The following is a 26253-nucleotide window of genomic DNA, read 5'->3' as shown; positions in this document are numbered from 1 at the left end:
ATGATATGGCCAATAAAGAAGAAATGGGCAAATTCACAGAAATTCAAGACTGAGCCAGGAAGAAATAGAAAATATGAACAGATCAACTATCAGTAATGAAACTGAATCAGAAATAATTTTTAAAAACTCCCAACAAACGAAAGTCCAGGACCAGCTGGCTTCACAAGTGAATTCTACCAAACATTTAGAGAAGAAAAATCCTTCTCAAGCTACTTCAAAAAATTGCAGAGGACATAATGCTTCCAAGCTCATTCTATAAGGCCCTGATACCAAAACTAGACAAAGATATCACACACAAAAAGAAAATTACATGCCAATATCACTGATGAGCATAGATGCGGAAATTCTGAACAAAATATTGACAAACTGCATTCAACAACATATTAAAAGGTTCACATACCATGATGAAGTGGGATTTATTTCAGGGATGCAAGGTTTGGTTCAGTATCTGCAAATCAATCAATGTGATATACCACATTAACAAACTAGAGAATAAAACTCATATGATTGCCTCAACAGATGAAGGAAAAATTTCTGGGCAAAATTCAATATCCATTTACATCAGAAACTCTCCACAGAGTGAGAATAGAATGAACGTTCCTCAACATAATAAAGGCCACATATAAGCCCACAGCTAACATCACACTTGATGTGAAAAACTGCAAGTGTTTCTTCTAAGATCAGGGACAAGACAAAGATGCTCACTCTCACCACTTTCATTCAACATAGTTTTGGAAGTCCTGGCCACAGCAACTGGACAAGAAAAGAAATAGAAGAAGAAGAAAAAAAAAAAGAAATAGAAGAAATCCATATTGGAAAGGAAGAAGCAAAGCTGTCTCCATTTTCAGGTGACATGATACTATGTGTATAAAATCCTCAAGATGCCATAAAAAAACTACTAGAACTCATCAATGAATTTGTAAAATTTAAAGGATACAAAGTTAATATACAGAACTCTATTGTTCTATATTATTCTGCTCTGTACACAGAACTCTGTACACTTACAAAAAATTATCAGAAAGGAGAATGAAGGAAACAATTTCATTTACCATCACATAAAGAACATTATAGCCAGGGACAAACATACCTGAGGAGATAAAAGACCAGTACTTAGAAAACTATAAGGCACTGATGAAAGAAATTGAAGACAACACAAAGAGGTAAAAAGATACACTTGTTCTTAGACTGGAAGAACTATTATGGTTAAAATGACCATATAATCCAAGGCAATCTACAGATTCAATGCAATCTCTATCAAGATACCAATGACATTTTTGACAGAACTAGAACAAATAATTCTAAAATTTGTATGGAAACATAAGAGGGCCTGAATAGCCAAAGCCATCTTGAGAGAAAAAAAAAAAAAAGACTAGAGCTGGAAGTATCACATAAAGCGACGGTATGGTATTGGCACAAAACAGACAAGTGGATCAATGGAACAGAACAGAGACCCCAGAATAAGCCCACGCAGCTACAGCCAATCAGTTTACAACAAAGGAGACAAGAACAGGCAACGGGGAAACAGTCTCTTTGTTAAGCTGTGCTGAGAAGTAAACTGGGCAGCTACACGAAAAGAATGAAATTAGAACACTGTCTCACACCATATAAAAAAATAAACTCAAAATGGACTAAGACCTAAATGTAAGGCCAGAAATCATAAAACTCCTAGAAGAAAACAAAGGCAGAACACAGTTTCACATAAACCATAACAATATTTTTTTGGACCTATATCCTAAGGCAAAGAAAACAAAAGCAAAAACAAACGGGACTTAATTAAACTTAAAAGCTTTTGCACAGCAAAGGAAACTATTGACAAAAAAAAAAACATCAAAGATTAGCTACTGAAATGGGAGAAAATATTTGCAAATAGTATGTGACTGATAAGGGGTTAATATCCAAAAACATATAAATGGCTCATTGAACTCAATATCAAAAAGACAAACAACCTAATTTTAAAACGGGCAGAAGACCTGAATAGGCATTTTTCCAGCTTGCATGGAAGGGTGTGAAAGTCACTGTGAAGTAGACTGAGTAATGCGTGGGCAATGAGATAAAGCAGGCAACATGATTAACCTAGTTTTAGAGAGCTTCAGCTGCGCAGGGTTACAGGACATGGAGTGGTGGCTGGAAAGAGAGGCAGGCTCAAGACAGTGCATCTCCAGAGCACACTAATATGTTCATGGACATGAGCCAAAGAAGAAAAGTCGATGATGTAGATGAAAGAGGAAATAATCAAACCAGCAAACTCCTAAGACCAAGTGGCTGAGTACTTGAGCTGGTGTTGAAAAAAGCAAGCTTGTAGGTCTGTTAAAAGGGATAAATAGAGTACTTGTTGGATGGTATTTACTTTCTCGATGAAGTATAACTAAGATTCCTATCCGAAAGACACATGAGGACTGAGGAGAGGGAGAGAGGGACATGTTGGGAACAAGTCTGAGGTCTGAAATAATTACAAGGCTGACCTTGGCTCCCACCCCACATGGAAAATCCACTTATAACTTTATAGTTAGCCCTCCAAATCCAAATGTTCTGCATCCACATATTTAACCAAACGAGGGGTAGTGTAGTACCATAGTAACCTATTTATTGAAAAATCCGGGTATATGTGGACTCACACAGTTCAAACCTGTGTCGTTTAAGGGTCAACTGTAATATAAAGGAAAATCAAGTACAGTTTTCATCTGAGCCCAGTTACTTGGGTGCCTGTAATTAGAGTTCACATAGTCAAGGACCCCTTTGACGCCATCATAAAGAATTTTATTTTAATCTGAAAGCAGCTGGGCGCCATCAGGGGTTTTTAAGGAGGGAGGGAACATGATCAAAAGGCTTCCCTGGTGGCTCAGATGATAAAGAACCCTCCTGCCAATGAAGGAGATGCAGGTTCGATCCCTGGGTCAGGAAGATCCCCTGCAGAAGGAAATGGCAACCCACTCCAGTATTCTTCCCTGGGAAATCCCATGGACAGAGGAGCCTGGCAGGCTACAGTCCATGGGGCTGCAAAAGAGTCAGACGTGACTTAGTGACTAAACAACAACAGAGTCCTATATTCTCAAGTGCACTCTGGCTGGAGTGTGGTGTCTTTCTGCTGCTGCTGCTGCTAAGTCGCTTCAGTTGTGTCCGACTCTGGGCGACCCCATAGACGGCAGCCCACTAGGCTCCTCTGTCCCGGGGATTCTCCAGGCAAAAACACTGGAGTGGGTTGCCATTTCCTTCTCCAATGCATGAAAGTGAAAAGTGAAAGTGACGTCACTCAGTCGTGCCCGACTCTTAGCGACCCCATGGACTGCAGCCCACCAGGCTCCTCCGTCCCTGGGATTCTCCAGGCAAGAGTACTGCAGTGGGGTGCCATTGCCTTCTCCGATTTCTTTCTAGGAAATATCAAAGGCCTAGAAATCCAAACCATTACAGAATTGAAAGTCCTTGGTGAGGACAGGGGTGGGCGAGATGACTGAACATTGAGCACATGCAAGCAATTACTCCAGCCCTCTCAGCTCCATACCTGTGCGTGCTCTCTTTAGGAAGTATAAATGTCAGTTCTTCTCCAATGCTAGACTGGAAAACTGCATTTGGTATGTGCTGGTAAACCAGAAGGGAAATCTTCTCTGTGTCACAACGTGGTTTTCTTACCAGAGTTATATAATATCCTGCACCTGAAACATTTAAAAGATCATGAAATGGTTTTTCTCTTTTTAGTTACCCTTAAATGTTCTATAGCCTAGAACATGACAGCTCCATAGGTTAGACAAGCTGGAGAGCTGTGGTGAATTTGCCTTGGAAAGTCTATAACACTATTCTTGAGTCTCTCCTTTGACTCCATAGTTGGAAGGTGATAACAGCATTTAGCAATACTAGGCAAAATAAAGGAGGGCTGCATTAAAGGCAACACTCTGCTTAAGGGATAACTAATGTGGGGAAGTGAAAATTGAGCAGAGAGAGACCTTGAACATTAAGGGTAAGAACAAAAGTATCTCTTTCATAATTAAATTATGTTTTGAGAGACATACCCTATGGTATTCTAAATATTCTTTCAGAAGCTACTAGTAACACTTGTTGCTACATTGCTGGCACTGTAGTCACTCAACAAACAGTCGCTGAGCTCTTATGACCTGACAGGCACTTTTCTAGACATTGAGTATATAGAAGCAGGTCAGTCAAAACTCCCTACTCTCACTCAAGGAGCTTTCATGACAGTAACGTGAGACATATGATAAGGTAAATAAGTAAATCAAGACCATATTAGTGACAAGTGCTAAGGTGAAAGATGAACAGGAAGGGGATACAGAGTATTAGGGATCATGACTTTGAAGGTGGGGAAGGCCTCACTAAGAATGTGACATCTCTGAAAGGACTGAAGACCTGAGGAAGAGGAGGAGGCGTGATGATATGTGGTCTGGGATGCAGGAGGAGGCCCATGTCCTGGATCAGAAAGGGGGCCCTGAGGCGGAAGCAGAAGAATATTGGGAGAAATGGCTGGGGAAGCGGGACCAGGCTAAGCAAGGCGTTTGAGCAACTCCCAGGACCCTGCTTTCTCCTTTCAGAAAGTGGGATGGGAAGTCATCAGTGGACTGAGCAGCAGAGCAGCACACTCATTCTGACAAGTGGGCCAGAGGCCAGCTGTGGGCTGGAAGCAACTTCAATGATTCAGGTAGGGAGACAGTAGGCTGGGCCAGGGGGTGAGGAAGGCAAGGCCACCCGGATTGGCAGATGGATCAGATATGGGCTATGAGACGCAGAGGATCAGGGAGCCCTGAGATTCCGGCCAAGCTGCTAAAAGGATGGAGCTGCCTTTACTTTGCGTGAACTGGTGTGTTGGTCAAGAGCTAGAGTTCAGCTGTGCACCAGCCATGGACAGTCCAACAGATACATTCACTGTCTAGGGGTGTGGACAGTAAGCAGTTAGATACACAAATCTGGAGTTCAGCTGAGAGGTCCTGCAGAGACATTTTTCAGCACAGATACGTATAAGTCAGGACACTGAATGAGACCACTAAGTCAGTGAGCAGGGGAAAAAATAGTGACGCGACCTGGGCCCTTCCAAGCCTAGAAGTAGAAGTGATGCAGAGGAGCAGTCAGAGACACTAGAGGGAAACCCAGATGGCTAGGGGCCAGGAAAAGAGGGGGATGTCTGTGGCAAGACGTCCAGCAGGAGTGCACCCCACTGTGGAGAGAACAACTCACCCTATGCAGGCATTAGCTCCCTCTTTGAGGAACAAGGTCTCTTAATCTTCATTTTAATAAAGGAAAATAATAGAATGGGAAAGACTAGAGATCTCTTCAAGAAAATTAGAGATATCAATGGAATATTTCATCCAAAGATGGACACAATAAAGGAAAGAAACGGTATGGACCTAACAAAAGCAGAAGATACTGACAAGAGGTGTCAAGAATACACAGAACTGTACAAAAAAGATCTTCATGATCCAGATAACCACGATGGTGTGATTACTCACCCAGAGCCAGATACCCTGGAATGTGAAGTCAAGTGGGCCTTAGGAAGTATAACAAGGAATAAAGCTAGCGGAGGTAATGGAATTCCAGCTGAGCTATTTCAAATCCTGAAAGATGATGCTGTGAAAGTGCTACACTCAATATGCCAGCAAGTTTGGAAAACTCAGCAGTGGCCATAGGACTGGAAAAGGTCAGTTTTCATTCCAATCCCAAAGAAAGGCAATGCCAAAGAATGCTCAAACTACACAATTGCACTTATCTCACACGCTAGCAAAGTAATGCTCAAAACTATTCAAGTGAGGCTTCAACAGTACGTGAACCATGAACTTCCAGATGTTCAAGCCGGATTTAGAAAAGGCAGAGGAACCAGAGATCAAATTGCCAATATCCACCGGATCACTGAAAAAACAAGGGAGTTCCAGAAAAACATTTTCTTCTGCTTTATTGATTATGCCAAAGTCTTTGACTGTGTGGATCTCAACAAACTGTGGAAAATTCTTCAAGAGGTGGGAACACCAGACCACCTGACCTGCCCCCTGAAAAATCTGTATGCAGGTCAAGAAGCAACAGTTAGAACTGGACATGGAACAACAGACTGGTTCCAAATTGGGAAAGGGGTACGTCAAGGCTGTATATTGTCACTCTGTTTACTTAACTTACATGCAGAGTACATCATGCGAAATGCTGGCCTGGTTGAAGCACAAGCTGGAATCACGATTGCCAAAAGAAATATCAATAACCTCAGATATGTAGATGATGACACCCTTACGGCAGAAAGTGAAGAGGACCTAAAGAGCCTCTTGATGAAATTGAAAGAGGAGAGTGAAAAAGCTGGCTTAAAACTCAACATTCAGAAAACTAAGCTCGTGGCATCTGGTCCCATCACTTCATGGCAAATAGATGGGGAAACAATGCAAACAGTGAGAGACTTTATTTTCTTGGGCTCCAAAATCACTGCAGATGGCGACTGCAGCCATGAAATTAAAAGATGCTTGCTCCTTGAAAGAAAAGCTATGACCAACTTACACAGCATATTAAAAGCAGAGACATTACTTTGCCAACAAAGGTCTGTCTAGTCAAAACTATAGTTTTCCAGTAGTCATGTATGGATGTGAGAGTTGGACTATAAAGAAATCTGAGAGCTGAAGAATTGCTGCTTTTGAACTGTGGTGTTGGAGAAGACTCTTGAGAGTCCCTTGGACTGCAAGGAGATCCAACCAGTCCATCCTAAGGGAAATCAGTCCTGAATATTCGTTGGAAGGACTGATGCTGAAACTAAAGCTCCAATACTTTGGCCACCTGATGCAAAGAGCTGACTCATTTGAAAAGACCCTGATGCTAGGAAAGATTGAAGGCGGGAGAAGGGGATGACAGAGGATGAGATGGTTGGATGGCATCACTGACTTGATGGACGTGAGTTTGAATAAGCTCCGGGAGATAGTGATGGACAGAGAAGCCTGACGTGCTGCGGTCCATGGGGTCGCAAAGAGTTGGACACAATTGAGCGACTGAACTGAACTGAAACTAAGGCTACAAAACGATGAACTAACTTGGTAACAAGGATGAAGAAGGGGTAAACTAGCAGCATGGAGCTCAGGCACAGGCCTTCTGACTCCAAGTCTCAGAGATTCTTTCCACTCTCCTCCTCCTCATTCTCACAGCCCCTCCTCCTGGGCCTCGGGTCTCCACCCACAGGGAGCAGACAGGCCGCCTAGAGAAGGCCGCTCCTCACTTGACCTCAGGGGCCCTCGGAGAACGTGACCAGTGGACACTTCCTCCCGCTCCTGGGCCAGCCACGCGGACCCCGTGCTGAATGGACTTCCGGCTGCCCCCCGGCCCCGCCCACCGTATTTCTCCTTGAGGAACAGCGGCGACCCGCAGCACTGCAGCTCCCCCTTGGCCATGATGGCGATGCGGTCCCCCAGCAGGTCGGCCTCGTCCATGAAGTGGGTGGTCAGCAGGATGGTGCGGTCGCTCTTGTGCTGCTGCAGAAGGTCCCAGATGGCCCTCCTGGAGATGGCGTCCACGCCTGAGGTGGGCTCGTCCAGCATCAGCACCTGGAGGGCGGAGGGGCAGCCCCGTGAGGACGGAAGAGCCCCGGCCTGGGCTGCAGGTCATGCCGCAGGCCCCCCGGGCCTACCTTGGAGCCCGCGATGAGGGCGATGCCGATGGAGAGCTTGCGCCGCATCCCGCCGCTCAGAAACCTGCTCCGGGAGTCCCGCTTCTCCTCCAGCCCGAGCACGTGCAGCATGCGTTTGACCTCCTCAGGGCACTTCTGACGCGGCAAGCCTTTCAGCTGAAACGGCAGGGATGGAGATCCGGCCTGGGCTTCCAATGGGGCCAGGGAGCGTGCAACAAGCATTTTGCTTGTAGAGCAGTAACTCCTTATCTCCCTTATCTGAGATTTTTCTTTCCACAGTTTTAGTTACCCATTACCCACAGTGAAACATGGTCTGAAAACATTAAATAGAAAATTAACAGAAATAAACTTGTAAGTTTTAAATTGTGCACACCCTTCTGAGTGTCTTGAACTCTGAAATCGTGTGCCATGCTGCTCTGTCCTGCTCAGGATCCCTACCCACCGACATCATCTGGTTTTGACATCCAACCATCAACACTTCCACCACCTGATGATCCAGGATCACCTGGAGCCTGGATCCTTCTTTTGATGAATCGTCAGAAGGTCAAGAGCCTAAAGCTGCGTCACAATGCCCGAAGTCCTTCACCTCACTTCATCTCTTCACATGGGCATCTTAGCATCTCAAATCACAAGAACGGTGCGTGCATGCTAAGTCGCTTCAGTCGTGTCTGACTTTGCAACTACACAGACTGTAGCTGCCAGGCTCCTCTGTCCATGCGATTCTCCAGGCAAGAATACTGGAGTGGGTTGCCATGTCCTCCTCCAGGGTTTCTTCCTGACCTAGGGATCAAACCCATGTCTCTCATATCTCCTGCATTGGCAGATGGGTTCTTTACCACTAGTGCCACCTCTAAGTACAGTACAATAAAATATTTTGAGAGAGATCACATTCAGATAACATTTATTACAGTCCATCAGGCTCCTCTGTCCATGGAGCCCTCCAGGCAAGAATACTGCAGTTGGTGGCCATCTGCTCCTCCAGGGAATCTTATTGACATAGGGGTTGAACCTGAGTCTCCTGCTTTGCAGGCGGATTCTCTACCATCTGAGCCACCAGGGAAGCTCCTTTATTACAGTATATTGTTATAATTGTTCTATTTTATTGACTGTTTTTAATGTCTTGCTGTGCTTAATTTATAAATTAAACTTTGTCATACATTGCATGTACCGGGAAAAAACAGAGGACATATAGACTTTGGTACTATCTGAGATTTCAGGCATCCACTGGTGGTCTTGGAGCAAATCCCCCACAAATAAGGGGGGTATCATATATACATAAACTATACATGAGAAAGGTACACAGTAAACTTATTACCTTCAGGGAAAGGGATACAAGGCTTTTGCATCTTTTTTTCCCACAAGCTGTGAGGCGTGTGGGATCTTAGTTTCCTGACCAGGGATTGAACCTGGGCCCTTGGTAGTGAAAGGGCAGAGTCTTAACCACTTGACTGCCAGGGAAGACCTGGCTTTTGCATCTTGAACCATCTAAACAAATGACTTATTAATACTAAGTTCAGTTCAGTTCACTTCAGTCGCTCAGTTGTGTCTGACTCTTTGCGACCCCATGAATTGCAGCACGCCAGGCCTCCCTGTCCATCACCAACTCCTGGAGTTCACTCAAACTCATCTCCATCAAGTCAGTGATACCATCCAGCCATCTCATCCTCGGTCGTCCCCTTCTCCTCCTGCCCTCAATCCCTCCCAGCATCAGAGTCTTTTCCAGTGAGTCAACTCTTCGCATGAGGTGGCCAAAGTATTGGACTTTCAGCTTTAGCATCAGTCCTTCCAAAGAACACCCAGGACTGATCTCCTTTAGAATGGACTGGTTGGATCTCCTTGCAGTCCAAGGAACTCTCAAGAGTCTTCTCCAACACCACAGTTCAAAAGCATCAATTCTTTGGCGCTCAGCCTTCTTCATAGTCCAACTCTCACATCCATACATGACCACTGGAAAAACTATAGCCTTGACTAGATGGACCTTTGTTGGCAAAGTAATGTCTCTGCTTTTCAATATGCTATCTAGGTTGGTCATAACTTTTCTTCCAAGGAGTAAGTGTCTTTTAATTTCATGGCTGCAACCACTATCTGCAGTGATTTTGGAGCCCCCAAAAATAAAGTCTGACACTGTTTCTACTGTTTCCCCATCTATTTCCCATGAAGTGATGAGACCAGATGCCAGGATCTTCGTTTTCTGAATGTTGAGCTTTAAGCCAACTTTTTCACTCTCTTCTTTCACTTTCATCAAGAGGCTTTTTAGTTCCTCTTCACTTTCTGCCATAAGGGTGGTGTCATCTGCACATCTGAGGTTATTGATATTTCTCCCGGCAATCTTGATTCCAGCTTGTGCTTCTTCCAGCCCAGCCACTACAGCATATTAAAAGGGTTATACACCATGACCAACTGGGATTTATCCCAGGAATGCAAGAAAGGTTCAATATATTAAGAATCATTATAAGTATTAACTAATAAAGAATCTGCCTGGTGTCTGTCCCCAGTTACTGGGAGGAGCCTCTAAATCCTTGGAGTGATGGGATGTTTTTGTTATTCCTGGTAGTACCCTCAGGTCACACCTGCTACTGAAGTGATCAAGATCCTGGCTGATCATACCAGAAAGATCAACCATGTGATTTGAGAGCTGGGACTTTGAGCCAGGTTATCAATCTGATCTCCCAATCTGCTAGGCGGGAGAGAGTGCAGATTAAGTTTAGTCACGAGGTTCATGATTCACTCATGAACCTATGTAATGAAACTCCAATAAAAACTAGACACTTGGGTGAAGCTTAGGTGAGCGACCCTCTATACAGTGATGCACCAAGAGGGTGACGCAGTCTTAAGACATGGAAGCTTTTCATCTGGGACCCTCCCAGACATCACCCTGCATGTCTCCTCTTTCGGCTGGTCCTGATTTATGTATCCTTTATAATATATGCATATAATATATACTATAATCCTGCGTTCTGTGAGTCCTAGTGAATTGGTGAAGCTGAGGAGTCAGTGGGAACTCCTGACTTTGTAGCCGGGTTGCGGGCAGTGCTTTGTTGGGAGCCCAGGGGCGTGGCTGTTTTCTGACGTGGCCTCGGGCACTGTGCCTGTAGCGTGTGAAGCGAGCACTGGCTCCATCCTTAGTGCTGAACTGCACTGCAGTGATGCAGCATATTAGAAGAATAAAGAGTCCAAGGGGCAAGCTGACCCTAGAATTTACATGGAAATGAAAGGGACCTGGAACAGGCAAAACAATCTTGAAAACAAAAAAGGACTCACATTCGTTGATTTCAAAACTTACTACAGGGACTTCCCTGGTGGTCTAGTGGCAAAAACTCCCATGGTCCCAATGCAGCGGGCCCAGGTTTAATCAGGGAACTAGATCCCAAATGCCTCAACTAAGACCTGGCACAGCCAAATAAATAATTAAATATTGTTTAAAACTTACTACAAAGCTATAGTAGTTAAGAAATTGTGGTATTGGCATAAGGACAGACGCATAGACCAATGAAATAGAGTTGAGAGTCCAGGAATAATCCCACATATCTACGGTCAATTGATTTCTGACAAAGGTGCCAAGACTATTCAATGGGGAAATAATGGTCTTTCCAACAAATGGTGCTGGAACAACTGAATACTCACATGCAAAAGAATGAATCTGACCTCTATCTCACACCATCTAAAAATTAGCTCAAAATGTATCAAAGACCTAAATGTAAGAACTAATGCATGAAACTCTCACAAGGAAACAGGTGTAAATCCCAGGCAATGCTTTTTAAAATATGACATCAAGAGCATAACAAGTAAAGAAAATACAGATACACTGAATTTCATCAGAATTCAAAACTTTTGTGCATCAAAGGACATTATCAACAAAGGGAAAAGAAAATGCACAGAAATGGGAGAAGGTTTTTTGCAAATCATATACTTGATAAGGATCTACCATCTAGAATACATTGAAAATTCTCAAAGCTAAACTACAAAGAGATAAGCAACCCAACTGAGAAATGGGCAAAGGACTTTAGTAGACACTTCTCCAAATAAATAAATGACCAATAAGCAAATGAAAAGATGCTTAATATCATTATAGTCATTGGGGAAATGCAAATCAAACCCACCATGAGATATCAATTTATGGCACCTAGAATGGAAGTACCTCAGAAAGTTTTTTAAAAAGTTAAACGCAGAGGTGGACCTTATGACTCATGAATTTCACTGCTAGGCATATACTCCAAAGAACTGAAAATAGGTGTTTAAACAAAAACCTGAACACTAGTATTCACGGTATTATTCACATGGCCAAAAGGTACAACCCAGGAGTCCATCGACTGATGAATGGATAACCAAGATATGGCACACAGTTCCATACAATGGAACATTATTCAGCCATCGAAAGGACTGAAATATTGATACATGCTGAAATATGGATAATTCTTGAACACATTAAGTGAAAGAAACCAGACACAGTCGACAGTCACATTTTGTGTGATTCCACTCACATGAACTACTTAGAATAGTCAAATCTACAGCGACAGAAAGCAGATTAGTGATTTCCAGGGGCTGGGGGGAAGGAAGAATGGGGAGTGACCATTGATGGATCCAGGTTTCTTTTCAGGGAGATGAAAATGTTCTGTAGTTAGAGAGTGCTGTGAATGTAGTTTTCAAAACTACTGAATTTTATATTGCAAAATAAGCAAAATGGTGAATTTCATCAATAAACAATTAGACTAAAACAATACTTTCTAGAAACTCTTTAATTCAAAGATCTTAAATGCCACACCCCTCCCTCTTCCTGAATGTTTAGGGAATAGTGTCCATATGGGGCTTCAAGTCCCTCTGAGGTTGAGTCAGAAAGTTGTGAGTTATCTTACCATCCTTAAAAATAGATACAGAGGAAACCAAGTCTATCATCCAGTGACTCACCTGAGCATAGAAATAAAGATGTTCCGCTACAGTCAAGTTATCATACAAGATATCATGCTGGGGGCACCAGCCCATGGTCTTCCGGATTTGAAGCATGTCTTGAGAAATTTCATATCCATTGATAAATGCCTGTCCACTTGAGGGAGTAATAAGTCCTAGAAGTAAGTGGAAGATATAACATCCTAAAGTCATTGTCATTCAGAGCCACAACAGTGCAAAGGCTTACTGAGGCCCCCTGCTTTGTCTGCTGCTCTTACACATACTATCCTACGTTTCATGTCACAGTCAGCAGCTTTCAAGGAGTATATGTTCCATGACCGTGTACAGGGACATTTAGGGGTAGTAGAAACAGATGCAAAGAAATAGAGGAAAACAACAGAATGGGAAAGGCTAGAGATCCCTTCAAGAAAATTAGAGATACCAAGGGAACATTTCTTGCAAAGATGGCCTCAATAAAGGACAGAAATGGTATGGATCTAACAGAAGCAGAAGACATTAAGAAGAGGTGGCAAGAATACACAGAAGAACTGGACAAAAAAAGATCTTCACGACCAAGATAATCACGATGGTGTGATTACTCACCTAGAGCCAGACATCCTGGAATGCAAAGTCAAGCAGGCCTTAGAAAACATCACTATGAACAAACCTAGTGGAGGTGATGGAATTCCAGTTGAGCTGTTTCAAATCCTGAAAGATGGTGCTGTGAAAGTGCAACACTCGATATGCCAGCAAATTTGGAAAACTCAGCAGTGGCCACAGGACTGGAAAAGGTCAGTTTTCATTCCAATCCCAAAGAAAGGCAATGCCAAAAAATGCTCTAATTACCACACAATTGCATTCATCTCACACGCTAGTATTGCTCAAAATTCTCCAAGCCAGGCTTCACCGATATGTAAACCGTGAACTTCCAGATGTTCAAGCTGGATTTAGAAAAGGCAGAGGAACCAGAGATCAAATTGCCAACATCCGCTGGATCACTGAAAAAGCAAGAGAGTTCCAGAAAAACATCTATTTCTGCTTTATTGACTATGCCAAAGCCTTTGACTGTGTGGATAACAATAAACTGTGGAAAATTCTGAGAGATGGGAATACCAGACCACCTGACCTGCCTCTTGAGAAACCTATACGCAGGTCAGGAAGCAATAGTTAGAACTGGACATGGAACAACAGGCTGGTTCCAAATAGGAAAAGGAGCACATCAAGGCTGTATATTGTCACCCTGCTTATTTAACTTATATGCAGGGTACATCATGAGAGATGCTGGGCTGGAAGAAGCACAAGTGGAATCAAGATTGCCGGGAGAAATATCAATAACCTCAGATATGCAGATGATACCACACTTATGGCAGAGTGAAGAGGAACTAAAAAGCCTCTTGATGAAAGTGAAAGAGGAGAGTGAAAGTGTTGGCTTAGAGCTCAACATTCAGAAAACTAAGATCATGGCATCTAGTCCCATCACTTCATGGGAAATAGATGGGGAAACAGTAGAAACAGTGTCAGACTTTATTTTTTGGGCTCCAATATCACTGCAGATGGTGACTGCAGCCATGAAATTAAAAGACGCTTACTCCTTGGAAGAAAAGTTATGACCAACCTAGATAGCATGTTGAAAAGCAGAGACATTACTTTGCCAACAAAGGTCTGTCTAGTCAAGGCTATGGTGTTTCCAGTAGTCATGTATGGATGTGAGAGTTGGACTGTGAAGAAAGCTGAGCACCGAAGAATTCATGCCTTTGAACTGTGGTGTTGAAGACTCTTGAGAGTCCCTTGGACTGCAAGGAGATCCAGCCAGTCCATTGTAGAGGAGATCAGTCCTAGGTGTTCTTTGGAAGGACTGATGCTAAAGCTGAAACTCCAGTACTTTGGCCACCTCATGTGAAGAGTTGACTCATTGGAAAAGACTCTGATGCTGGGAGGGATTGAGGGCAGGAGGAGAAGGGGACGACAGAGGATGAGATGGCTGGATGGCATCACCGACTCGATGGACATGAGTTTGAGTGAACTCCAGGAGTTGGTGATGGACAGGGAGGCCTGGCGTGCTGCAATTCACGGGGTTGCAAAGAGTCAGACATGACTGAGCAACTGAACTGAACTGAAGGAGATAATAAAAAATCTGAATCTGGAAAACTGTAAGATACTGATGAAAGAAATGGAAGACAACACCAACAGATGTAAAGATTTACTGTGCTCTTGGATTGGAAGAATTATTGTTGTTAAAATGATCAAACTACCAAGGCTACCTACAGATTCAATGCAATCCATATCAAATTACCAATGGCATTTTTTTTCACATAACTGGAACAAAAAGACGGTTTAAATTTGTATGAAAACACAAAAGAACCTGGATCACCAAAACAATCTTGATAAAGAAGAATGGAATAGGAGGAATCATGCTTCCTGACTTCACACTATACTACAAAACTACAATAATCAAAACAGTATGATACTGGCATGAAAACAGACACATTCATCAATGGAACAGGATAGAAAGCCAGAAACAAATTCATGCACTTATGGTCAATTAATCTACGACAAAGGAGGCAAGAATATACAATGTAGAAAAGAGAGTCTCTTCAATAAGTGGTGGTGAGGTAATTGGGACATTCACATGTAAAATAATAAAATTGGAACATTTTCTCACACCATACACAAAAATAAACTCAAAATAGAACTAAATGTAAGACTGGCTACTCTCAAACTCCTAAGAGAAAACAGAAAATTCTTTGACATAAATCATAACTTTTTTGGATCTGTCTTCTAAGGCAAGAAAAATGTAAACAAAAATTGATGAATGGGATCCAAAAGCTTTTGCACAGCAAAGAAAACCACAAACAAAACAAAAAGACAACCTACAGAATGGAAGAAAATATTTGCAAATGATGTATCGACGAGGGATTAATATTTCTAAAATATACAGGTAACTTACACTGATTAATATTTAAAAAATCAATCAAGAAATGGGAAGAAAATCTAAATAAACATTTCTCCAAAGAAGACATATAGATGGCTAACAGGCATATGAGAAGACACTCAATATCACTAATTATTAGAGAAATACAAAGCAAAACCACAACAAAGTATTACCTTACACAAGTCAAAATGGCCACCTTAACTTCAAAAAATTTACAAATAGTAAATGCTGGTGAGGGTAAGGAGAAAAGGGAACCCTTCTACACTGTTGGCGAGAATGTAAATTAGTACAGCCACTATGAGAAACAGTCTACTACTACTAAGTCGCTTCAGTCGTGTCCAACTCTGTGTGACCCCATAGACAGCAGCCCACCAGGCTTCCCCATCCCTGGGATTCTCCAGGCAAGAACACTGGAGTGGGTTGCCATTTCCTTCTCCAATGCATGAAGGTGAAAAGTGAAAGTGAAGTCGCTCAGTCGTGTCCGACTCCTAGCGACCTCATGGACTGCAGCCCACCAGGCCCCTCTGTCCATGGGATTTTCCAGGCAAGATTAATGGAGTGGGTTGCCATTGTCTGGAGGCTCCTAAAAACTAAAAACAGGATTACCATATGATCCAACAGTCTCACTCCTGGGCATATACCTGGAAAAGACAAAAACTCTAATTCAAAAAGATACATGCACCCCATGTTCATAGCAGCATGGTTCACAATAGTCAAGACATGGGAGCAACCTAAATGTCCATCAACAAAAGAATGGATAAAGAAGGCTTTACTCAGACATAAAAAAAGAATGAAATAATGCCATTTGTAGCAACATGGATGGACCTAAAGACATCATACTAAGTGAAGGAAGGCAGACAATGCAAGACAAATATCATGACATCACTTATATATGCAATCTAAAAAAATGAATACAAATAAACTTATTTACAGAACAGAAACAGACTCACAGACATAGAAAACAAACTTATGGATACCAAAGCGGAAAGGGGGCTGGATAAATTAGAAGTTTGGGATTAACATATATACATTACTATAGACAGATAAACTATATTTTACCACAGGGAACTATATTCATTAATATCCTGTAATGACCTATAATGGAAAAGAATCTGAAAAAAGAATATATATGTGTGTGTGTCCCAATACCAAAGGCACCTGAGAACAAGCTTCACAATATCACTGCTCTTCAAAGTTTTCAGTGGAAGGATGTCAGCAATCTGTGAGGAGGGTTGAGGCAGCTGGAGTCTGAGGAGCTCACAGCTCTCCAGATGTCTGGTGTTCTGTGTCCAAAACCAGTAGAGGAACTGGTCAGCTTTCAGAGCTCCTTGAGATTTGGAAATGTATCTTGCTGGTTTAGTACAGAGCCTTACATGGGTTAACCCTTCAATAAATACATTTTTCTTGAATGAATGAGTTTTCAAATATCACAGATATTATTTTAGTTGATGGGAAGAATTATTTAGGCATAAAAACTATTCTGAAACAGACAACTTCAACATAATCCACCAGGTATCACTCTAAAAGTGCTCCTGGCAATCAAAAGTATGATTTGTTTGGATGAAATGTTTGGTTGAGGGATCAGTGGTGCCTCACTGTACTGGAAGGTTCTGCTTGGAAGGAAACATGCCCAGCAGTGTTCACAGTTTCCTGGAAGTGTTTGAAACTAAGTACCTCAGACTGACTGAAAAAGTCAGATATTCCCTCCTCCTGACACAGGGTAGTGTGAATCACTAGATGGTAAAAAACAAACAACAAACAAAAATGTCAGGGAAATCCGATGGCGGGAAATGGAGCCAAACAATCTGGATCTGGATCAAGGATCTCTCCAGTGCCTCCTTGGGCGAGCTGGTCCACACGCACCTGTGAGAATGCTGCAGGTGGTGGTCTTGCCTGCTCCGTTGTGGCCCAGCAGAACCGTGATCTGGCCCTGGTATAGATTCACGGTCAGGTCTTTAACTGCCACGTGTTCATCCCTTCCCTTGTAGAACACCTGTTGAAAAGCCAAGTGTGACTGATAGCGTAACATACACGCTGTGGCGTTTCTAAAGAACCTATGACAGGCCGAGCACCCACACCAACATCCCCTGGAAGTTCAACAGTGGAACTCCAAGTGGAAATTCACAAAGGGAGCCCCTTCTTTCACAGTTTAGCTGCCTGGAGCTACTGAGGACCAGCAAGGTGCGGGGGGTTTCCCTGGCCTCGGGAACCCGGTGGGAGAGCAGCAGGACCACAGAGGCCAGAGTTCGAGGACGAAGGGCCCGGAGCTGGAATGAGATCATCTCCCTGCTTCTAGAGCCCACCTTGCTCCTCACCGCCTGGCCAAGCCCCTGAGAAAGGGCACCCTGCCTCTTCTGTGGGTGGTTGTCCTAGGGAGAGAACCCCAGACAGACTGGCCTGTTTTCTAAATCAGATGCTTTCAGTATTTTAAACACCATTTTTTTTTCTTATTATACAAGTAATCCATTTATAAGAGCATAAAGAAGAAAATGAAACCACCCACAATGCCATTTGCAGAGATAACATCACATTTCAGTCTATGCCTTAGACAATTTCTGCCCCATCAAACTCCATCAGGGCTGGATGTGGGGTCCGGAGTGCAGACACTATAGCTGAGTGAGACTTGGGTATCACTCCTCCCCACAATTTATCTACTGTGCTTGGGAGCACGGTGCTGAGGAAAGGAAGCTGGCACACTTCCTTGCCGCCAACACCATTTGGTGTGATTATTATGAATCAAGTGTGTCAGGCCTCTTCCCTGACTTCTCACTCTCCTTTCTGAAGTCAAGGTGGACACTTGGCAGAATTCTAGGCAAGAAGAAGAAGGGGTGATCTACCGGAGGGCAGAAGAGAAGGGAGGGAGGGAGGAAGGAAAAAATTTTTCCCAAAAGAAAGCCCCTTGCTCTTATCCTTCCCTGTAGATGAGCTTCAGCAGCCGTCTTGTAACCAGGGAATGACAAGCACACAGCAGGGAGCTACATGCTTCCACTGGTCCAGGGAAAATAAACGAAAGTCAGTTAGTAGAAAGAGCAAAGGGCTCTGGGATGGCTTTACTGAGCAGCCAACATCATGGCAGAACCATATGCCTGCAGGCTGCCTGTTTTGAAAAAAAGAGAGAGAAATCCCTGCATACTGAAGCCACAGTAAATCCAGTGAAGATGGAGCATTCCCAGCAGCTCCCACAGGGTGTGGAGGGGCTGGGGATGATCCCCCGTGCCATGGATCCCCTGGACTAGGACGTGATCCACTTGATCTCATAGGTCAGGAAAGGTGACACAAAGTGCTGAGCTAGTGCCTTGCCTCTGACCGTGTATCAGCCACACGGAGGGCACCACCTCTCCATAGGCCCATCCTGTCTGAGGAATGGAAGACTCCCCTGGAGGACACAGCAGGTATAGAGCTTACCCCCCAGGCATCCTGTCAGGGGAGCCCTTGGTCAACACAGGACTCAGCAGACGCTGGAGAGAGGATGAACACTTCCATATCTGGAAGCCAGCAGTAACATCTGGTTTACCACTTGATTTGGTTGCATAATAACACTGGTGGATCAAAGCTGGCCATCAAATGACTGAGTTCTAAGGCGTCCCCAATAAGAGATGCCTGGCATTTGTAAGACTGTTTTAAGAGAGATCATCTAGACCCTCCATCTAGTCATTTAACTTTATGACAGACAACAGGACATTTTACGTTAAACTTCTAATTTGGGGGATAATGTGACAGAGGGAATTAAAAATCTATCACGAGGCCACTCCTTTGGGGTCAGCCTGCCCTCACTGCCTGTTTAATAAAGTTCTGCTTGTTTGAGATGTAAAGAAAAAAAAGAAAGAAAGAAATCTATCACAAAATGTACCTTGTAACCGTCAGAATGAAACAGAAACCTCTATACACTATTTCTCAAGTTCTCAGAAGATCTGAGAGCTGATACCTTGTATAGATGCTGGATTTCAATTCCTTTTATCAAATTGGTAGGCTCATCCTGAATGAACTTGTTTCCCAGAGCTTGCTGAGGATCCTCTAAGTCTAGCACAGGATTCCTAAGGGATATAGGTTCTCCCGACCAGTAGGAGGGCTAGAGAGGAAGTAAACTCATTAATATGTTTAGGTGAACTGGCTTCTTGTTCTGAAAGAGAAATATTTTGGTAAATTAAATTCTCACACTTCCCTATCCTCAGCCTCGCCTGCCAGATTTCCTGGTATCCAACACTTGATGATGCCTGAAGGAGTCAAGAATTTGCTCACAGACTCGCTACTAATAAACTGCATTTGAACCTACAACCCATGGTCCAGGGGATGGAGCTACAGAAGATGCCTCACTTGCACACTCCTGGTGCAAGGGGGAAGCTGTTGGGACGGCCAGCAGCCTCCCCATGGGCAAAGGCCTGGAGAAACACTGGTGCTAACACCCACTTCTCCACAGACCAAGAAGGGCAAGCATGGCGGCCTTTGCCAAGGCCTGAAGTGAGGACCTGTGCAATTCAGATGGGATCAGACTGAATCTGCAAGAGGGAAAAATCAGGCATAATGAGTTCAACTTTGTAAGAAAAATGCAGCCATTGTAGAAGAGAAGAGATTCTGAGAACTTCATGGGGTCGTCAATGAAAGCTGTGCCCTCGGGTCACAGAGGTTTCAAAGAGCGCCAGGGCCTTGCCACCAGTCCAAGAGAAAAGAGGCCAAGGAGTCCTGAGGGCTCTAGCTCTTTGGGGTGGTATTCTGTGGGGAAATGTAGGGCCTGCCACTCAAGGGGGCCCATGAGACAGCCACCACACTCTTAAGGGGCCTCTGCACAGGGAATTAGCAGTGGGGCAAGAGTCAGAGAGACTGAGACTCATTAATCATGCTCCTTTGGCAACCATAAGTTGACAGGTTTGGGGTGAATCCAGACTGGAGAACCCCACTTAGATTCCTCAGAGTTTGAAGGTGCAACCAATATCACCAAGAGGGATAGGAACATTGATGACAAGCATTGATCCTGGTGTCAATCTATAAAACAGCAGCATCAGTACTCACCATGAGAAAGAAGTACCAGGGCTTGGGTGTACCATACTCTCCTGGGAAGACGGCCTCCACATACCAGGCCACCAAGCCATATATGACAGAGTCCAGCAGCAGCATCAGCAGCACCTGAGTGAAGTTAAACTCTCCTCCTATATGGCCCATGTTCCTCCACTGGATGCCTGTGCCTGTCAAAAGGGAGAACAGTCACCACAGCAGAGACAGAGAAAAGTTACCAGAGTTTTCCAATCAAACAGTAGAGACCAGGCCAATGAGAAGACTGGACTATTCACCTCTGGAGTATTAAGAGACAAAAATAAGGAAAGCTAACTGTTAGTTTCTCTTTTGAGATAAAACTTTTTTTTTTTTTCTTTTGGCCACACCACACAGCTTGCAGGATCTTAGTCGCCTAACTAGGGATTGAACTAGGGCTCAGCAGAGAAAGTGTGGAGTCCTATCCACTAGGCCACCAGGGAATTCCCAATACAACATTCTTCTTATTGCCAAAATGGTCCCTTCCTACTCCTCCTGACCTGCTCCACCTGGGTTAATTCTTACTTTGTAGGTCAGCACAGGTATCTCCTTCCCCAGCAAGCACACATCCTCTCCCTCTGGGATTACCTGCCTAACCCATGTGCGTCTGGGTCCCCTGCGCAAGCTGTGAGCACTGCAGGCTCTACTCTGCACTGGAAATCTGCTCATCTACTGCCACCCCAGCTTGGGGCCAGGGACTGTCAGATTACCTCAGTTTCTCCAGTCTCTGACCCAGAGCCTCACATGCAGCAGGTGCTCAGCACACACATGCTCCGTTAAGAAAGGAAGGTGCTGAGAAAGGGCCTGGGACGGATTCCTGGGTGTGAATAAAGGCAGGTATCCTTTGTGATGCCAACGGTCTCATCTGAATGCAACTTGACTGCGCTTCTCATGTAAAGCATCCAAGATGCCTGCACCTGCTGCCATTCAGCAGAACTGAGGAGGTGGTAACTAACAACACCATAGCAGATAAATCAAGGACTGGTGAGCAGACGGACGAGCTAGAGTGGTGCTTACTAGTCACCTGGAGATGCGGTTCTGATTGTATGTCTGGGTGGGTCTTGGAGTCTGTGTTTCCAACAAGTTCTCCCAGGGCTCTGATGCTGCTGGCACCCAGGCCATGCTGTGAGGACCAATATCAGGAGACCTCTGAGGCCCTTCCTGAGATGACATTCCCTGACTTGTGTCTGCCTCTGTGCCAGTCAAGAGCTGTGCCTCTCACTGTGGCTTACAGACAGGTCTCGCAACCCTCAGCGGCCGTAAACAGTCAGGGCACTCAATTCATGAAGGGCAGGTGCATCCTTGTTCAGTGCAAGTCCACAGTGTCCCAAGGAAAGGAAGAATTGAGGCTCCTTCCCCACCTCAGCAGACATTTAATTGCCACTTTATTTATTTATCAGGAATATACATTTCAAGTACAAAAAATGGAGTTTAACAAGCAATTACAAAGAAATTACCCTTGTGCAGCTACCACCTAACTCAACCAGCCCCAAAACCCCAGATATACACACCCCCATTACAACTTCACCGCCATCTTTGTTTGTAGGCAGCATCTAGTTGGGTTTTGCATTTTTATCTAAACAGTCTCTTTTTACTTGGTATTCATGTTTACTGTGATTATTGACTGTCTGGATTAAAATCTACCACTTTGCCAGCTCTTTTCTATTTGGTCCAAATTTTTGTTTCTTTTTTCCTCTTTTTCTTGCATTAATAGGAATTTTTATGATTCCATTTTAGTTCCACTATTATTATTTATACCTCTAAATTTTGTTTTTCAGTTTTGTTCTAGGGTGTAAAGGGACTTCCCTGATGGCTCAGGTGTAAGGAATCCGCCTGCAATGCAGGAAACCCAGGTTCAACCCCTGAGTTGGGGTTGAAGATTGCCCTGGAGAAGGGAATAGCTGCTCACTCCAGTATTCTTGCCTGGAGAAGTCCACGGACAGAGAAGCCTGGAAGGCTAAATACAGTCCATGGGGTCGCAAAGAGTCGGACATAACTGAGTGACTAACAACACACCAGGGTGTAAAATCCTCTTTAGAGTCTACATTCAATATTATTTGAAGATACTTCATGTGCAGTGTGAGGAACTCACAACAATCTTCCAGTCGCCAGTGCTTCCCTCCCACCCTTTGCTACTGTTGTCATGCGTTTTATTGTCATACAAGTTATTAGCACTTACACTGCTCCCATTTTTGCTTTAGACAGTCAGTTCTCTTTTAGACCCAAAAAAATTCCACAAAAGACATTTATTCTATTTTCCATTTTTAGTGTTCTTTATTTTTTGGTGTAGATCCAAGCTCCTGTCTGATATATTGTTTTTGCTCAAGGAACTCAACATTTCTTGTAATGTCTCCTAGCAATCAATTCTGTCACTGTTGTTTATTTGCAAGTCATCCCTGACTTTCTCCTGGATATAGAATTCTGGGTTGACAGGAGTTTTCTTCAGCACCTTAAACATGTCACTTTATTTCCTTCTAGCTTGCTTATGTTTGCTGCCGCTAAGTCGCTTCGGTCGTGTCTGACTCTGTGCGACGCCATAGACGGCAGCCCACCAGGCTCCCCCGTCCCTGGGATTCTCCAGGCAAGAACACTGGAGTGGGTTGCCATTTCCTTCTCCAATGCAGGAAAGTGAAAAGTGCAACTGAAGTCGCTCAGTCGTGTCCGACTCTTAGCGACCCCATGGACTGCAGCCCCCCAGGCTCCTCTGCCCATGGGGTTTTCCAGGCAAGAGCACTGGAGTGGGGTGCCACTGCCTTCTCCATATTTGAATATGCTTGTTTTGGTGAAGCACCTATTTTTGCCTGTTTGCTTTTTTATACTACAAAGTACAATTTTTAATTGATTTCATGAGTTCTTTAAATATCCTTTAAATACAAGCCTTTTGCAGGTTAAATGTGTTTCAAGTATCTTCCCCCACTCTGTAGCTTCTCTTTTCATTTTCCTTATGGTGTTCCTCGGTTTCAAGTCATTATTTATCAGTCTTTTCCTGACAGCTATTTTTGTGTCTTGTTTAAGAAATCTTTCTACTTTAAGAACATGAACATACTCTCTTTTATCATATCTAAAAAACTATAGTTTTTTGACATTGGAAACAATTTCTGTGTATGGTGTGAAATCAAAGTCCAAGTTCAATGTTTTCCATAATGTTCTTCAGTTGCTCCAGGATTGTTTATTAAACCCCACTGCTCTGAAGCATTGTCTCTGATACCTAACAGTGCATTTGTCTGTCTCTTCTTTTCCATTAGTCTATTTGTCAACTATAATTTTAATTACTACTGCTTTATGATAAATCACAAAATCTGGGAAAGCACGTTTTTCTCTCGTATTCTTCCTCAAGAGTTCTTGGCTCTTCTTGGTCGTTTATATTCCCATGTAAATCTGAGAATCAGCTCATTGAGTTCTATTTTTAAAAAAAACTGCTGGAGTTTGGACTGGGTAGGAGTTAGATGTTACTTGTTCGCACAATTCATACGATTATGCTTGAGAGTGAGGTGCTGCTGAAAGGAGTCTGGCAAATTCCCCTGCCCCTGTGTCTCTCTGATCCTGACTGTTCCTCTCTGACTTCTCAGTCTCCTCTGCAGTAGAAGAGGCCATGTGACACAAGCCCCTCCCCACACTACTTCTCTTGACTTAACCAAGCTTTTGATTATTCTATTTTCTATTAAGTTTGAAAGTTTTACACTGTTTCTAGCCTTTTGCTGGTGGGCTCAGTAATCAATTACCAGATCTACTCTGCTGCAAAGTCTAAAGTTAATCAACATCTTTACTCTCCTTCCAGAAAGTATTTATCCCCATTGACTTCTGACTTTATCTCTTCAAAAATCCTTTTATATATTCTAATTCCATCTCTTAAAAAAACAAACCATAAAGACATTATCATCATTATTATTTTATACAATATATAGGGATTTCCCTGGTGGTCCAGATGCTCCCAATGCAGGGGGCATGGGTTCCATCTAGATCCCACATGCCTTAACTAAGACTCTGCATATCCAAAAAAATTTTTAAGAGGTAATGCATTAATACAATGATATCTTTGTTTTGTTTCTCAACTGGTTCAGAAATTAAGGAGGAGGGAAAGGCATTATTTACTGGGCTTCTTAAAAATTAAAACTAATCTAGTAAATTAGTTTACTAATACAAAAGCTATGGTTTTTCTAGTAGTCACGTATGATGTGAGAGTTGGACTATAAAGATAGCTGAGCACCAAAGAATTGATGCTTTTGAACTGTGGTGTTGGAGATGACTCTTGAGAGTCCCTTGGACTGCAAGGAGATCCAACCAGTCCATCCTAAAGGAGACCAGTCCTGAATATTCACTGGAAGGATTGATGCTGAAGCTGAAGCTCCAATACTTGGGCCATGTGATGCAAAGAACTGACTCACTGGAAAAGACCCTGGTGCTGGGAAAGATTGAAGGCAGGAGGAGAAGGGGATGACAGAGGATGAGATGACTGGATGGCATCACTGACTCAATGGACATGGGTTTGGGTGGACTCCAGGAGTTGGTGATGGACAGGGAGGCCTGGCGTGCTGCAGCTCATGGGGTCGCAAAGAGTCAGACATGACTGAGCGACGGAACTGAACTGAACTGAACTGAAAAAAAAAAGAGGCCAAAATGTTTCTGCCATACAACCATAGGTCTGATTTATGTTGTATTAATATACAGTGATTCCTGCTTCAGATTAGAACTGAAAGCCCTGCACTAGACTTACTGAGAAAATGTAGAGGAATTCCATTTGTTCACTCACTATCAGGTCTGCCATCTGATTTGAACAGATAGGTCAGATGACCAGGAAAACCTAATTCAGTGAAAGCATGAGGACTCTAAGAAATATTATCCTTGGATTTTTAACATTTCATCAATTACATTCTCAGAGAATCCTAAATGTTTATGGTCATATGCACTTGCATTTCCTTCAGCTGTTACACCAGACAGCACTTGCGGGCTATCCCGTGCCTTTCAGGAAAGAACACTGATCATAAATAATCAAGACAGTCTTATCACGAGAACGACTTTAGCATAGGCCCAACCAGTCACTCTGATTCCCTCAGTTTTAACAAATAGACTCCATTAAGCATCTACAGTCATTCACTAATGTGGAAGGAATCAGATACACCATTTAAAATCTACTCTCTCCCCTGTAAGTATTTGTGATTTATGGGATCAACACTGCTTTGTTAAAGAAAATCACTCACCTTCAATAAATTCTGGTCAACTTAACATCTTTTATTAAATTTTAAGCACCCTTAATCCATTTAGCGGAGAAGGCAATGGCAACTCACTCCAGTACTCTTGCCTGGAAAATCCCATGGATGGAGGAGCCTGGTAGGCTGCAGTCCATGGGGTCGCTAAGAGTCGGACACGACTGAGCAACTTCATGTTCACTTTCCACTTTCCTGCATTGGAGAAGGAAATGGCAACCCACTCCAGTGTTCTTGCCTGGAGAATCCCAGGGACGGGGGAGCCTGGTGGGCTGCCGTCTATGGGGTCACATAGAGTTGGACACGACTGAAGCAACTTAGCAGCAGCAGCAGCAGCAGCAACCCATTTAGACCATCCCAACTTAACACAGAAATCCATTGGTAGGTGATGCCTCTCATCTGGCCATTGGAGACTATCCCAGGGGCAGTAAAGAGACCTGAAAACTAGACCCAACTTCAATTCCTATCCCTGCTATCTGCTGCAAAACCAGCTGTGTCATTTGGGATGTGGACTCTGGTGATAAAAACTAACACTGAGCAGTGAAGCGACTTGCTGGAGTGCTCAGAGTGGATCATCCTAGCACCGCTGAAATGTGAAACAGTTTCACTCAGTAAGTACT

The 26253-nt window shown here is 43.5% G+C and overlaps 1 protein-coding gene across 1 annotated transcript in view; it reads right to left on the bottom strand.

Annotated features, from left to right (window-relative positions):
- Positions 1 to 26253, bottom strand: part of LOC138429251 (ATP-binding cassette sub-family A member 17-like) — a 75008-nt gene that overhangs the window by 37516 nt on the left and 11239 nt on the right. Inside the window, exons 7-13 of the mRNA XM_069570538.1 lie at positions 20412 to 20584; positions 19330 to 19473; positions 17268 to 17397; positions 12494 to 12648; positions 7589 to 7744; positions 7295 to 7505; positions 3500 to 3650 (exon numbers count right to left, since the gene is read on the bottom strand). Of these exons, the coding sequence (XP_069426639.1) occupies positions 3500 to 3650; positions 7295 to 7505; positions 7589 to 7744; positions 12494 to 12648; positions 17268 to 17397; positions 19330 to 19473; positions 20412 to 20584 (1120 nt within the window). The remainder of the gene's footprint in view (positions 1 to 3499; positions 3651 to 7294; positions 7506 to 7588; positions 7745 to 12493; positions 12649 to 17267; positions 17398 to 19329; positions 19474 to 20411; positions 20585 to 26253) is intronic.

This window comes from Ovis canadensis, chromosome 24 (assembly GCF_042477335.2).
Source record: "Ovis canadensis isolate MfBH-ARS-UI-01 breed Bighorn chromosome 24, ARS-UI_OviCan_v2, whole genome shotgun sequence".
Taxonomy (NCBI): Eukaryota; Metazoa; Chordata; class Mammalia; order Artiodactyla; family Bovidae; genus Ovis; species Ovis canadensis.
This window is presented reverse-complemented; position numbering and strand designations above follow the sequence as displayed.